This window comes from Nyctibius grandis, chromosome 2, assembly GCF_013368605.1.
Source record: "Nyctibius grandis isolate bNycGra1 chromosome 2, bNycGra1.pri, whole genome shotgun sequence".
In the NCBI taxonomy this organism is placed as follows: Eukaryota; Metazoa; Chordata; class Aves; order Nyctibiiformes; family Nyctibiidae; genus Nyctibius; species Nyctibius grandis.
The window spans coordinates 109,402,343-109,418,435 of NC_090659.1; the positions used below are offsets into that span (position 1 = coordinate 109,402,343).

At 43.3% G+C, this 16,093-nt stretch overlaps 1 protein-coding gene across 2 annotated transcripts in view; it reads left to right on the forward strand.

Annotated features, from left to right (window-relative positions):
- Window positions 1–7,277: 7,277 nt before the first annotated feature.
- Window positions 7,278–16,093, forward strand: part of CWF19L2 (CWF19 like cell cycle control factor 2) — a 76,849-nt gene continuing 68,033 nt past the window's right edge. For both annotated transcript variants that reach the window (XM_068424939.1, XM_068424940.1), the window contains exons 1-2: window positions 7,278–7,362; window positions 12,080–12,119. In XM_068424939.1, the coding sequence (XP_068281040.1) occupies window positions 12,111–12,119 (9 nt within the window). In that variant the 5' untranslated portion in view covers window positions 7,278–7,362; window positions 12,080–12,110. The remainder of the gene's footprint in view (window positions 7,363–12,079; window positions 12,120–16,093) is intronic.

Sequence of the window (16,093 nt, forward strand, 5' to 3'; positions counted from 1 at the left end):
CTACTCTAATGATTTCTGCTGGTGTACTCACTTCACATCTCACTTTCCTCGCTCTGCATCCCATATTCTGAGGAAGAAGATGTTTTATTTATCACTGCCTCTCACCAGGCCACCAGAATGAGAGGATGTATTTAATCTGTCCCAATTGTCTGGTTCCCCGTCTTCCTTCAGATTGCTTCCTCTCAAATTGCCTTGAAGTTAAATTACTGCAAAGACATTGGAAACTAGCATCCATATTTAGAGCATAAGAAATATTTTTTGAGTCCTCCAACCAGTTTAATATCTTTTTTCATTAATGAGAAATGAATTAGACTCTGCTCCAGTACCAGCGCTCTCTGCTCTGGCCTTTATGAACTGGGATTTGCAGAGAGAGCCTCAGATGGTGCATTAAAAGGCACCTGGTTCTGGTAGGTGGTTGGTTTGACTTTCTATGGCACTGGCAAGACAAGGCTGTCACCTGCAACTTTTAGCACTGCATGTAGGCCTAAAGGCAGTGCCTATTTCAAGCCTGGTCACCATGTGAGGTTCCTGTCAGAAAGCAGATGGTTACTGCTTCTGGCGAAGTGCAGCCAGCGCTTCTGGGGGTAGCTGAGATCCGAGAGGGATGCAGCAGTCCTGCCCCTGGGCTTGACTTGGTTTCACAGTTATGTAGACCAGAGGAAAACATCTGTTACGGTACTTTCCCCTCTGCTTCCTCACAAAGTAAGGTGGTCTCCTTCTCATCTAGATTAATGTAAGCCTCAGAGAAAGAAACAAAGTTTCTAAGGGAGTCAGAGCATCACGTTGCCTGTATTCAACTAAAATTAAATGAAAAGAAACTGAATTGCATACTAAGATATCTCTAGCCCATATCACCTTGTTCCGCATTGCAAATATGTTTAGTGAAAGCAGTGATTTACCACGCCATTCATTAAAGATTAATTTCCTTGCATGAATGGTTCTTGTATCAGCGTATGAGGCACATTTTTGAACATGGGCTTGAGTTTTTACTATAAAAGATCTCTAACCCTTCTTTCTGAGGCAGTTCTTTTAAGAAGATACTAAAAAAACCACGTTTATTTCTCATGCATTGTTTTTTGGGTCTCAGGCTGTATGTGGCAAGGATGTAAATTTGGTGATCTACAGTGAAAAACACTCACACTGATTCCTTTTAATGAAGCAATGCTGATTATGAAGATTTAGCTTATCTGTATGCTTTGAGTTAGAGGAATTACTGTGATTAGTTCTGGCTCTTTCTGTTGATATGTCACAGATTAAATAAACACAAAGTCTGGCAATCTGTGGCACTATTCCCGTTCTCTCTAATTTTATGTTACAAAACCTGAAAGACATGGAGCCAGCTTGCAGGCCACAGTTACACTTACCACACCTGGATCCCTAGTAGGAGTGTTGTTAGGATGGCCAGAGCTCTTGCCTCACCTCTGCTCTTCCCAAGTAAATCCTCTCAGTTGAGTCAATCCACTTGGCATGCCAGGTAGGCTCCTGGGGGAACAGGCTGGAGAAAATACAGGGGCAGAAATCACTTCTCGCTACCCTAATATGTGCTTGGCTTTATAAGGCCTAAAGGCATTATAATAAGGCATTATTCCTGTGTGACCAATCCCTTTCTGAATCCACCACCCAGGCAGGATACCCTGCAGGGTTGTGTGTATCTCTGCCTGTGTCAGCAGCTCCCTAGGATGCTTCTGACAGTCAGGGTGAGAGCTTGAAACCACTTGAGGGAGAAATATCGAGTGGATCTTGACTATGAAAGATACCATGTTTGGTCTTTCCCACTCTGAAACTCCCAGGACATAAGAGGCCAAAGCACACACCGAAGGAAACACAAGGTCCTCCCACTGCATGATCTCTTTTCTGACTCAGTGGTATCTAACACTGTGACATATGCTTGAAGATACACTTGCTTGGTGTTGTCTGTGTGTTTGCAGTAACAGGGGCCTGGAGGGGCATTTGTGCATGAAAATGAGGTGAGTGGCAAGACAAGCTGGTAGTGTTGCGCTCCTCAGAGGGTTTGCTGTCAAGAACAGCGACAAAGATGGTGGCTTGGGATGTCAGGCACATTACTCAGACAGTATTTACAGCTATTTCTGGGTCAAGGGCTGAGGCAAGAATTGGATATGAAATTACCCTTCCCTCTTAACACAGTACTATAAAATAAAGAAAAATGAAAAGCAATTTCAGGAATTGTGGGGTGAAAATTGGACAGAAGTAAATTGTTCAAGCTGCTGCCAAAAGAGACAATTATGGACACTCTCTGTGGCAGTCAAATTCTCTTTACAGTTATCATTACAGTGCTGTAGTGCCTTGGAGCCCTTTCCATGGAGCTAGACCTCACTGGTCTCAAGAATTGTTTTCTGTGAGTGTTCACCATTTCTTTAGAGAAAGATATGCTCCCATCCGCGTGTGGTTTTTGATTCTCTATTGCAATGAAAGGAGGAGACTCTCCTATGATACTCCACACATGGAGTCCAGCTGGGAGTGTTGCGGCATCACCCTTTAGTTTGCTGGGTGCTGCCCATGTGAGTGTGCATTGGGCTGAGCAATAGCACTGCAGGAGAAAAGGGAAAAGACAGCTCCAAGAGCTCTGGAGCAGCCAAGGGCTGTAGCTTCTCTGTACAGAGTGTCTGCAATATCAGCTTAAGGTAGTGCTGCTCTTGTAACTAACAGGGCGATACAACTGTCTGTGGGACTAGGCTGTAACCTGGCTTATGAAACTGGCCCAGCTTTAAAAAGCAAAGATATGCTTTAATCTCACTTTAAAACCAAAACCAACCCATTGAACTGCATTGAAGCTCTGCCTAAGACTGACTTTTTATTGCATTGGTCTGATGCACAAGGACTGATAAACTAAAGTTCCAGGGTTTTAATTCCTGCCCTAGCCAGGTCACCTGAGTTAGTATTTATGTCTTGTTGTGGAAGTAGCTGATTTGAAGCTCCCTGACATGTGCACCTCTGGACCTCTCCAAATTGAGCAGGCATCAGAAAAACCTAACCATTTCTCTTAAATAATGTCTAAAAAGGTGTGCTACCAGACTCAGCAAAGCAAGGACAGGATGGGTGGTGTCTGCTTCCCGTGTACTTCCCATCTGATAAGTCTGTGTTTTCAACTTCTCAAAGGAAAAAAAAAGCATGTAAAAGCCCCACAAGAAATGAACTTAATGAGTTATCATTTCACCTAAGTAACAGCTTCCTCACAAAACATTTATTAGTAGTAGTTGTCATGAGAGAATGATTCTCATTATTACAGTCATGAAGCTGGGGTGGGGAGACGGGAAATGGATGTTTCCAAACCCCATCCCCTTGGTCTGCTGAACTACAGCTGAAGAGATCACTCGTTTTCAAAGTAGCTGAGCAAATCAACAAAATAACTATTGCTGAGGGGCAGACAACACATGATTTGCTATTGAATATGGAACAATGGGTGAATTTAATTTTCACTGCAAGCTGAGCTCTCATTTCCAAGGCAGCCTGTCAGGATCCTCAGTGTCACAGGGGCTCTTTTGTTGCTGCCAGGAGCACTCATTTTGATGGACAGTAGAAAGTTGTCTGTTTCTTCAACTGGGCCCTCACTGCACAATTCAGGCATGAACAACTAATCAGCCAGGCATTGCTATTGCATTGATTTTTGGGCAAGGTGTTCTATCATTTTATGGCATTGAGTTTAGACACAGTTGCTTTAATTTCCTGAGGAAACATAATGAAATTTCTATGAAATAAATAAGCTTTCCCCCATAATTATGTCGTTCTTTGTTTTTTTTTTTTTCTCTGCAATTTCTCCAGGGACCAACATTTTTGTTTCTTAGACAAGTAATTGAAAATTCCCGTCCCAGTCTAAGGAATCCCTCAGAATTGAATGTAAATGACTGCTCAGCAGTTCCAATGGCAACTGAAACCCATGTGGTTTTAAAAATGAACAGAATGAGAAACTAAGTACATTTTGACTTGGGTGTACCCCCTCTCTGTCCTCTCCCCAGCATCCTACTGGATATTGTGCTTCTTTAGTATGAAGACTTCAGAATGTGTTGTTAAAATCAAGGTAAGAACCCAGTGGCACTGTGGAAAAAAAGTTTCACATTCTCAAAGTAAAGAACCCCTTTTCCCTTGTGAAACATTGTCTTTCATTTAAAGAAAACTGCACAGGATGACACTGAATGGAGATTATTTTTTCCAGCCTTTTTCATATAAAAATAAAACATCAAACAGAGTGCTGAAGGCAAGCAGTGAAGGTTAGTAGCATGGAGGTTTATAACACAGGTCGGTTGGAGAGTCACCAGCTTCTTTCAGAGAAAGTGTAAAATGTGCCATTAAATGGGAAATAATAATTCATGCTGCAAGGTCAGCACCTCCCTGTAGGAGTTCAGCAAAGAGCAGTATCGCTGAAGCATTATTGTTTTATTAGCGTGTTTAATTTTGGCACTGAGAATGAGATGACTGAATAGAGGTGCCCAACTGACCATTAAAAGCGGTATACCAAGGACTTGCTCCCTAGGCTCACTGGAGATTTTTGAGCATGTGAGGAGCTCTCAGACATACTAATATCTTGAAAAAAAAAAGACTAAACTTTTGTTTTTGCCTGCTTCCTCTAAGAAAATCTTTTTCTTGGATGAGAAGAGGAAATAAGATCAAATTACATCATCCTTTCCCAAACTGCTGACCTCAAAATTAAAGTCAGCTCTCAAAAACCCCAACGGCAGAATGATCGTATTTATAAAATAGCTTTCTACTTTTTATTGTTCTTCAGTTTTTGAGATTCTAGAGTGCATTTGCATCATGGTTTCTCTCCTAAAAACAGGAGTATTGGAAATGTGTTTTTAAATGAAAATTTACAGTACCACCTTACTAATGATGTAGAGGGTTTACAGATATCAAGAATGACACCAGATACTGCAAAAGCTCACACCCTGCTTTGAGTTCTCTTCTTTGTCTGTAACTTCCTGCTGTAGAAAACAGGTTCCCTGTTCTCACTCCTGTACTGGAGGAAGAAATTGTCCACAGCTGTTGCTGTCCATGCTCTGCCACAGTTGCCAGGCTTTCTGTTCCCATGCAGCTCTTCCAGGTACTTCCTAAACTGATTCAGGCACAACTAGCCGGGTCAGCTCATGGACTATCAATTTTCTGTTTAGTTTTAATACAAATCTATTAAGCCAATATGCGTGGCTGTGGGCTGAGCAAATTAGGGAGCACCCACCTGAGATGCTCTGCTGGCTGCCTGGAGCAAGTGGTAACACTGGGATGGAAAGAAACCAGTTTGTTGGTAAGAGCACATCCCAGTCAGAAAAAAGGCTTTCCTTACTGGGCCAAAAAGGTGCTTTCCTTGCTTCTCAACCAGTCTACTTTGCTGAATATAGCTAAGGACTGAGCATAGCATTAGTCAGTCCTGCTGGAACGTCTTTTGTATCCGTTTGCTTTATAAATGGCTCCCCCAAAGGGGTTCATGTGCTGCTTTTCCAAATGGTGCCTATGAAGGTCTATCAGTTATTCTCTACCTAGTGGTGATCTACAACATGTTTTTCTTCAGATGTCGTTAACTGTCATAGCATAAATTGAACAAAGATGCAAATGCAATTTACACATTTAATACCACCATGGAGATGATGATTAAATTACCGTTATCACTTTGAAAACACACTGTCCCACGCAAATAGCTAACAAATTAGCCAAGCACTTCGCTCAGCCCTTTACCTAAATAATGTTATTACTTGGCCACTGTGAACACATTTGGTGTCAGACACATTAATAATCCTCTGATCTCATCCCAAAGAAATTATGTCTGATAAACATTTGCTTCACCTGAGATATAGCAGCCCTGTCACACACTGTCGGCCAACTGCAACTTGTAAGTGCTTGAACATCCAACTTCCCTCCTCCCACCCAGGCATGTCCCGAGCAGCCAGCACCCTGCCTTTACAGAAGCCACAGGCTAGCACAGATGCACCAGACGGGCTGCAAACAGGGCAGAAAGTGGCTGGCAGACCGTTGTGCAGGCGGGTGACAGAAATGCAGAGCACGGGGCGCTGCACAGCACTGGAGCGTGTGGCTGTCGGTTAGGCCGCATTTCCCTTGTTCACTTCCCATTAATATTGGCCCAGATGAGCAGGCCGGGGCTCACGCGAGGTAATTTCGGCCCAGCAGCAGGGGTGAGCCTGGAGGTCAGCACCCCCATCCCGGGACATCACGGTCCTGTCAGTCAAGTAGCACAGGCATCTGCTAAGCTGCTTGTGCCACGACACGTTTGCTGTGACCTTCACCTGCGAGGCCGTGGGAAGCCTTCATAGAATCACAGAATGGTTGGGGTTGGAAGGGACCTCTGGATATCATCTAGTCCAATCCCCTGCCAAAGCAGGTTCCCCTAGAGCAGGTTGCACAGGGTCACGTCCAGGCGGGTTTTGAATATCTCCAGAGAAGGAGACTCCACAGCCTCCCTGGGCAGCCTGTTCCAGTGCTCTGTCACCCTCAAAGTAAGCAGGTTTTTCCTCATATTCAGATGGAACTTGCTGTGTTTCAGTTTGTGCCCATTGTCCCTTGTCCTGTCACTGGGCACCACTGAGAAGAGTCTGGCTCCATCCTCTTGATACCCGCCCCTAAGGTATTTGTAAGCATTGATAAGATCCCCCCTCAGTCTTCTCTTCTCCAGGCTAAACAGACCCAGTTCTCTCAGCCTCTCCTCGTAGGAGAGATGCTCCAGTCCTCTGATCATCTTTGTAGCCCTCCGCTGGACTCTCTCCAGTAATTCCTTATCTTTCTTGAACTGGGGGGCCCAGAACTGGACACAGTACTCCAGGTGTGGCCTCATTAGGGCAGTGTACAGGGGGAGGATAACCTCCCTCGACCTGCTGGCCACACTCTTCCTAATGCACCCCAGGATACTATTGGCCTTCCTGGCCACAAGGGCACAGTGTTGGCTCATGGTGAACTTGTCGCCCAGAACTCCCAGGTCTTTGCCTTCCGCAGGCTGACTTTAATTTCGAAGCTGTGAGAGGAGTTGGGGAAACACTGTCATGAGACTGAGCGAGTTATGGCCGGGCACTGGCGAGACCAGAGGGGCTGAGAGCTGGCGCCCGGAGTGACCGGGGATCTGCCGCCTCACTCCAGGGAGGCCGCTGTGGAGCCCCGAGGGGTCTCGGCCCGGCGGGGAGGGCACGGTGTCCCGCGGCCCCACGGCACCGCCGGGAGGAGGAGCCGCCCCGCCCCGCCCCGCCCCGCCCCGCCCCGCTCGCCGTTGCCCGGGACGCCGTTTACGACAGTTTCCCGGGCTCGCCGTACGGCGGGGCGGTTGGTTTCCGGTGGGGACTGCTGTCCGGGTTTGAGAGCGGGCGGAGCTCGGCGGCGCGGAAGGAGCAGCGGCAGCCGGTGCTCGCGCAGGTGGGGTTCCCTTCCTGGCCCGGCCCGGCCTTTCCCCAGGGACCGCATGGCCCCCTCCCTCCCCCAGGCCGGGTGCTCGGGCGGTGTCTTGTGCGAGGTCTGTGCGCTCCTCAGGGCGGCCCTGGCCGCGGCCTCCCGCCTGCAGGCCCGGCAGCGGCAGGGGAGGGATGGGACGCCCTGGGGAGAGCCCCTTCTGCCCCGGGGGGGGCTGGGCTGCGGTACTGGGAGCGGCAGAAGGCAACCGGGAACTTAGTTTTGAGTGACTTCATGCGTTTTGCCACATGTAGCAGAAATACCGCTTGGGATTTCACTTATTACATGTTTCCGTGGTTACAGCTTTAGAAAGAGCCAAGATCGGCCTTCTTTACGCCCTCTCGTCAGATGTTTGTATACATTGATAAGATGGCCCCACCCCCACTTCCCGGCCTTCTCTAGGCTAAACAGTCCCAGCTCTCAGCCTTTCCTTAAATGAGACATAAAAGGCAACTCCTTCTCCTTGTCTTCCTGGTCTGTCTTTCCTAAAGAGTCAGTGTCCCTCCATTACAACATGCTGGTCATGGAGCAGTAATAACTTGAACAGAAGCGGGGACAGCCTGTTTTTGTGGAGCCAGGATGTTACTTGCTTGGTTATATCTTGCTGTAGTGTGAGCCGAGAATTAGGAGGCTCCCACTCACAGACGCTTTGGTAGAGTTGCTGTGACTTGGAGACCTGTGCTAATCATGATGCATTTTATCAAAAAATCTGCTTATATGCCATGTTTAGTACTTGTGCAGTAAGCTGCTGATTCTTGTAACTTGTAGGTAGAGTGAATGATAAAATAGTAAATGGCACATCAGTTAGATGACATTACTTGTTTTGAAATGTAAGGAGTGGGGGATAACTATGGAAAGAAAAGTGTAAGAGGAGGACAGGGTATGGAAAAAGTATGAGGTTTTGATGATGGGCTTTTGAGAGATGAAAGGACAAAGTAACCAGAAACCAAATCTTATTGGGCAAAGATATTTTCAGAAAAAAAAGTAGTGGGAAAATGGTCTGGATAACCTGAGGCTTACACAGTAGTAATGCCTTTTCTCAAGGCAAAGTAGGAAGACTGAGGATTTCAGGCAATATATTGTGTGGGTCCCTCCCTTGCACAGTTGTGGAACTGTTTCTGGCAATAGAAGTTCCCTTCTGTGAATTAACAAGTGTGGGGTGATCCTGCACTGTGTGCTTGCCCCTTTTTGGCAAGCAGTTGAAGGGAAATTCCTTTAACTTAGTAATAGTGAATCATACTGTCCTGCAAAAGTTTGATGTTAAGATGTCTTTTGCTCTACTTGTACTGCTGTGTGATATGTTTAAGAGTGCTCCTTTGCTCAATTCAACGTCTTGGATGTTCAGAAAATACTGTTAACTGGAAGAAAGTGAAACTTATGTAGGACACCATTATCCTACTTTACCTCTTCTCAATTGGTGCCACTTGTACAGCAAGGTATCTGGGGTAATGCCACTCTCTCAGAATCATAGAACAGCCCAGGTTGGAAGGAGCTCGAAAGATCACCTGGTCCAATGTTTTGTGGGAGAGGAAGCCAAGATGAGATTGTCTAGTGCCCTGTCCATACATGTCTTGAAAACCTCCAGTGATGGGGACTCCATCACATCCCTGGGGATGTTGTTCCAGTGATTGATTGTTCTCACTGTAAAAAATTTCTTTCTTATATCAAGATGAAACATCTTCCAGTGAAACTTGTACCCGTTGCCCCTTGTCCTCTCCATGTGGCTCCTTGTGAAGAGAGAGCCTCTGTCCTCTTTGTAGCTGCCCTGTAAGACTGGAATACTGTGATGAGGTCCACCCTGCCCCACCCCCACCCCAGCCTTCTCTTGTCTAGGGAGAAAAGACCTAACTCCTTCAGCCTTTCTTCACAGGGCAGGTTCTCCAGCCCTTTCATCATCTTCGTGGCCCTCCTTTGGACCATCTCCAGTTTGTCCACATCTTACTTGAATTGTGGGGGCCAGCACTGGACACAGTACTCCAGGTGCGGCCTGACAAGCGCTGAGTAGAGTGGGATGATCACGTCTCTATCTCTGCTAGTGATGCCCCTGCGGATGCAGCCCAGGGTCCAATTTGCCTGTGGTGCTGCAGCGGTGCACTGCTGACACCCATGCAGCTTGTTGTCCACCAGGACACCAGATCCCTTTCAGCAAGGCTGCTTCCCAGCCACACAAATCCCGGCCTGTGCTGGACTCTTGGGTTATGTTGTCCCAGGTGCAGGACCTTGCACTTGTCTTTGTTAAACTTCATACAGTTCTTGCTAGCCTGCTCTTCTGGCCTCTCCAGGTGTCTGTAAGATGGCTTGCCCTTCTAACGTGTCCACCTCACCACCCAGTTTGGTGTCATTGGCAAACTTGGTGAGGATGCTTTCAGTCCCATCATCCAGATCCTTTATGAAGATGTTGAGCAGTGTGGGGCCCAGTATTGATCCTGGGGCACCCCACTTGTGACAAGCTGCCAGCCTGGGTAAAAAACGTTGATAAATGGCTACTTTTTGTAAAAGCCTTTTACAGTCTCAGGCATTGTTGCAGTAGTTCATTAAATAACAATTTTCCTATTTTCTTATTTGTTTCTATTTGCATCAGCACTTCAACATGAAATAAAGGTGTTCTGTGAGGATGCTATTAAAAAATTTTGGTATAACTTATTCTTTGCAAACATCTGTGGATTATTTTTACTTCTTTTGTTTATACCTCTAAAATACTGTGAAAGTAAGAGATGTAGCATTAAACACCTTTGTGATGTTTTTATAGTAGCTAGATTGTGGTATTAAATATGCTGCGATCTGTGGAAAAGGTAATGAATTTGTATTTAACCTCCCATCATGTTTAGGTAACTCTCAATTCAGGGAGGCAGTAAAGCTGAGAAAGGAGGTTTGGTTGCAGCAATGAGCCAAAGCTACTGTCATGGAGAAAAGGTTGAAGTCAGGGATGAGAGCACTTAATCATACAGAGGATGTGGGGGAAAAAGGGACAGAGGTTGGTTTTGGCAGAGTTTGAGTTGGTACTAGAAAGCATGATATCTTGAGCATAGAGGCTACGCTTCTTACCATGAGGTTATGTCTCAAGAGGTCTTTGATGGTAATGTAGCTTCATAGGTCCCAACTCTCAGTGTTAACATGTTCTTGTAGGTTTAGATGCTGCTCATCTGTCTTGTTGAAGAATATTAGAAAAACTGGTTTGGAGGTTTTAGAATGAAATTAAATCTGGTATTTTTTCTTATCATTAAGATGTGCTGTATTACAAGGTATGTATATAGGATCTGTGTTGAATTTTGTGATTTTTTTTTTTTTCTTTGATTTGAACAAGAAATAGACCATCATTGTATTTATTGTTCAGCATGTTTTTAAAATGCCATGAATACGAATTACTTCTAGATGGAAATCTTAAAAACATATCTGCAACTTTTGTGTGATACTAAATAAAACCAAATGCACAACCCTAGTTTTGTGGAGGAAGGCAGCCCTAATTTTCTGTATACAACAGTGAGCTTGGAGTTGACTTTTATCACTCAAAACTAACAACTGGGGAGTAAATAGCTCTATAAAGATACCACGTCATTGCTCAGACAAAAGCTAATCAAGTGTTAGAAGTTGCTGGGAAGGGAACGAAGAACAAAGGAAATGGTGTCACAGACATCCTACTGATTTCTTTATAATACCAAATAGCGTATACAGTCCTGGTCCCAGCACCTCAAGGAGAACTGAACACCTTTGGAGAAGGTGGGACTAAAGGTGTCAGAGATGCTCTTGGTACAGACTGTCCAAGGAGACTAAAGGTTTTGAGATGGGGAAAAATAGGCTGAAAAAAGTTAATATGAGAGAGTTCTGTAAAATCGAAAGTGATATGGAGAAGGGAATAGAGAATTGCTGTCTGCTGTTTCTTTCAACACGAGAACTAGGTCATATTACGGCATTTGCAGGTAGCCAGCTCAGAGCAGACAAAAGAAATGAACTTTCAGCTGATGCACAGAGAACTTGTAGGGCTTCTTATATAGCATGTTGCAAATACTGACACTTCACTTCTATCCAGACAAGAATAGCCTAACAGCAAAAAATATATGTTGAAAGTTATTGACTGAAAAGCTGCTGAGCCTCAAATTGCTGGAGGATAACAGGAATATTTTGGAGATGTCTCACTTTGGGCTGAACCCTTTTTCCACTTCCATCAGCTTCCCTGGACATCACTGGACATTTTTCAGTGCGGATACTAGCCTAGATTCTCAATTCTGAGGATGACAGAGCGCTGAGAAACTCAATACAGGGAAACAGGATGGAGCATAATTTGTGAAATACTAGGCACTATGTCTTTACAAGTCCATTTTTTTGTGGAGCGTAGGAAAGGATCTTGAGACATCATTTTCTACATTAACATGGTTTAACCATTAGAGGTGCTTGGTCCCGATGTGGCTATTGAGAAACTTGTGCAGTAACTTTTGCAGTATGACTTTTCAGCTTCTTAGTGAAAGTGGTCGTTCTAGAGCCTGTGTTATTTTTCCATGGTGTTATCCTTCCACTTCCAAGCAACCTAAAGCTAAGTCAAACTCCATGACTTTCAGGGATTCTCTTGGGTGCATTGGGTAGCACTACAATGTACATTAATGATCAGATGTTTTTCATTGCTGTTGATTGTGGAATTGCTATGTTTATCATTATATGTATGTCCTTATACTATTTCTTTTCCTTGCAGTGAGAACTAAAAGTTGAAGTAAGGAGAAGACATGTTGAAGGTTGGTAGTTTCCCTCCCACCCCCCTTTCTGTACCAGAGTTTTAGAATGTGTTAGCAAAAGTGTATAATAAGCATTTTATCCTATTCAAGTCAATATGGGACAAAGGAGGCTATAGAGTGTCCTTTATCCCTATTTTGGCTGATAGAGAAATTTAGGAATGAAATTTTTTGTTTTTTTTTTTTAAAACTCATTGCATATTTCCTCTTCTCATTTATGGACTGAATAACCAAACATTAAGCTATGTAAAATGGCAACATTTTTAAGACTACTTGTGTAGCTACTCTGTTATTTCTGTGCGAAATCAATTTAGCATTTTGTAACATGGAGCATGAGGATGTCGTAGTTGCCATGTCAGTACTGTGCTATCTGCATTTCAGAAATGGAACTGACTTCGTGCCACCTTTTTGCTGACAGAATAACATTTCTGTCTTTGTTGAAGCTGAGGGACACTGTAAATTGCAAAGCCTGGAGAGATGTAGATATATGTAGACGAGATATATATATATATACACATAGATATATGGATATCTATATCCTATATCTTCCATATGAAGTTCAACAAGGCCAAGTGCAAGGTCCTGCACGTGGGTCGTGGCAATCCCAAGCACAAATACAGGCTGGGCAGAGAATGGATTGAGAGCAGCCCTGAGGAGAAGGACTTGGGGGTGATGGTTGATGAGAAGCTCAACATGACCCGCCAATGTGCGCTTGCAGCCCAGAAGGCCCACCGTATCCCGGGCTGTATGAAAAGAAGCGTGGCCAGCAGGTCGAGGGAGGTGATTCTGCCCCTCTACTCCGCTCTTGTGAGACCCCACCTGGAGTACTGCGTCCAGCTGTGGGGCCCCCAACATAAGAAGGACATGGAGCTGTTGGAGCGAGTCCAGAGGAGGGCCACGAAGATGATGAGAGGGCTGGAGCACCTCTCCTATGAAGACAGGCTGAGAGAGTTGGGGCTGTTCAGCCTGGAGAAGAGAAGGCTCCAGGGAGACCTTCTAGCAGCCTTCCAGTACCTGAGGGGGGCCTACAGGAAAGCGGGAGAGGGACTTTTTACAAGGGCAAGTAGTGATAGGACGAGGATGAATGGTTTTAAATTAAGAGAGGGTAGATTTAGATGAGATATTAGGAAGAAATTCTTTACTGTGAGGGTGGTGAGACACTGGCACAGGTTGCCTAGAGAAGTTGTGGCTGCCCCCTCCCTGGCAGTGTTCAAGGCCAGGTTGGATGGGGCTTTGAGCAACCTGGTCTAGTGGAAAGGTGTTCCTGCCCGTGGCACGGGGGGTTGGAAATAGATGATCTTTAAGGTCCTTTCCAACCCAAACCATTCTATGATTGTATGATATGATTCTATGATATAATTACATATGTAATATGTACTGGTACTTCAGAAAAGTGATGACATAGTACCATATAAACCAGCATTTGATAAAGTGGTTAAATCTTATATATTTAACTTACTTAATTGGGACAACAACAATTACTTATCACACACGTAGCAATAGTCAGTACTTAGCTAAGTTTGAACTCCATTTTTGTTTTTTATGTTTTGAACTTTTCTTAATGTACTCCCTTTTGAATTAAGTTAAAACCAGGTTTTGTCACGAGCAGGCATGAAAATCTTTCTTTTCCTCTGTCTGTTCAGAAAAAGAAGGTGTCAGAAAACAGACAAATGGAAAAAACTAACCGCCCCTTGGGGATACTCTGCCTGAAGTTTCATGCAGGGAAAAAGTTGCAAATGGCAAATGAGTTGGTAGGGTTTTTTTGCTTCCCTGCTTCTTACTGAGGAAGGAAACCCAGTCCTCATTTGAAAAATATGAAGTGTTTCTGAAATTTTTGAACTCCTAAAGATGTTCATTCGTTCATTAAAATATGTATATTATTAATAATATCAGTAAGTGAGAACAGATTAATGTCTTAAGTGTATTGATTTTCTCTGCTTTACTTAGGTTACTTTGATTACGGTTAGACTGCCTGCTGCTATAGCGGTGGAACAGAATTAGGAGAAAACTATGCAAGGCTTTATCTCAGTGCATTTTGACCGTCCTGCTTGGAAAGGCAAAAAAAAAGGAGATGCAGAGGGACTTTTCACATGTGGCTAATGTAGTCAAGACAGTTATTTGGTGGTTGCAAGCTTGGAAGCTTCTGCTTTTTGCTTTGGGAAAGATGAGATGTTCAACCAACTCACCTTAAGGAGCTTTTAGTTACAAAATATTGGAAATTATTAAGTCTGTCTTCTGTTCTACAGAGTATGTAGTTGGGGCTAAGATAAAAGGGAGCTCTTTAACTCTGGTTCTTGATCATTAGGATAGTGAGGAGTCTGAGAGAACCTTCACTGCCTCTTCAGAAGTAATTCTCCCCAAATTGCAGAGCTCAGGAGAAGACTCTGGGATTAGCTCACTCTTGCAGATTCCATATCCACAAAAATAAAGAAATTAAATATATAGTAGATTTTTAAACAGTTATAGAAATAGAATGGATTTATTTAGTACCTTTTCCTTTTAAAAGAAGCTGAACGGAAGTTGCTTCTTTTTGATTTTTAAAAAAAAAAATTATTTACTGTTTCATATTTTTTGCTGATGATGAACTTATACTTCTTTTGAAGAACCAAAATACTGCCCAACTCAACTCATTGATTGAGATTTCTCTTTTAAATTTTGGAAATGTATTCTTTTATTTGTGTAGTCTGTCCTCCCAGCTGCATTGATAGAACCCAGCAGCTGGTAATATTTATGATAATAATCAGTAATCAAATAATTAAGTTTTGACATGCAAATTGTTATTAAGCTCCAAAAATAGCGTCTTGTTTTGATGAGTGTGATGATTTGTGAACTACTGTTTTAGTTTGCAAGTTTAGAACAAGAAAATAATCTGATGGGTGTTTTGGTAAGTGCAGGGATGTGCCCTCTTCCTAGACCTGAATGCTTTTTTTTTTGTAAAAACGAGCAATAATTCAGTTTTAAATTATTCTTGCGCCTATGCTATGACGTGGTATTCTATACTTCAGGGTTGCTCTTCTGTTACTTTTTTTTTTTTCATGGACTTTGCGTCATTCACTCTTTGATCTCTGAGGGTGATGTGATTTGACCATTCCTTGTGGAGAAAAGCCTGTCTTTTAATTGTTAAGGATTACTAATAGATTACAAGTTTCTTTTGATAGCAGTACATATTGATTTAAGAAGAAAGTTGAGTGTAGGTAAATAAGACCTCACTCAGTATTTCAAACAAATAAGATATGTTCTTGAAACAACGAAAATAAAATGATACCTTGAAACAGGTCCATTGCACAAACAAGGAATTGTGTGTTTAGTTTTACTTATTTAGGTTTCTGAAAAAAATTGATTTGAGATGTGCAAGCCAATGTTTTTGGAAACATCCTGTTTGATGCTTTTGACTTAGACCTCTACCTATATTTTTGTTTTATGTTTTTAAATTATTTTCTTTGAAAATACAACCGAAAATGTAAAAAAACCCCAGTATGTAACAACATCACTGAGTTCACTGTATTTGAGCTCTAAGCAAGCTGTGAAATCAGCAGTTTTTCCTGGTGAAGTTTGATCAGGTATATCCTCATAAAAGCCGAACCGTTGGGTTGTTGCAGTGATTAGTGTTTGCCAAGGGGATGGAATGCTTTGGCAGTATTTTACATTTCAGTTTTCGGTGGAACAGTACAGAAATTTCTCCTTAGGCAGAAATTAATAGCAAAACATATCACTGTTAGGGTTTATAGAGCTGTTATTTGTTGGAAGTTGCTTCTGTGCTGTAATACTAAGCACCTCCTTTTTGTTCTTTCCCTTTTAAACCCTTTATGAAGTGTTACATCCCTGGCACACCCTGTTGAAGGAAATAAGCATATCAGTATTACTACGCTCACTTAAATCTCTCCGTGATATTAGGAGAGTAACAGCCCTGAGAAATGAATACTGCCTTTTCATAAAAGCTTTTTAGACTTTTGGCAAAGCACCTCTGTATGCATTTT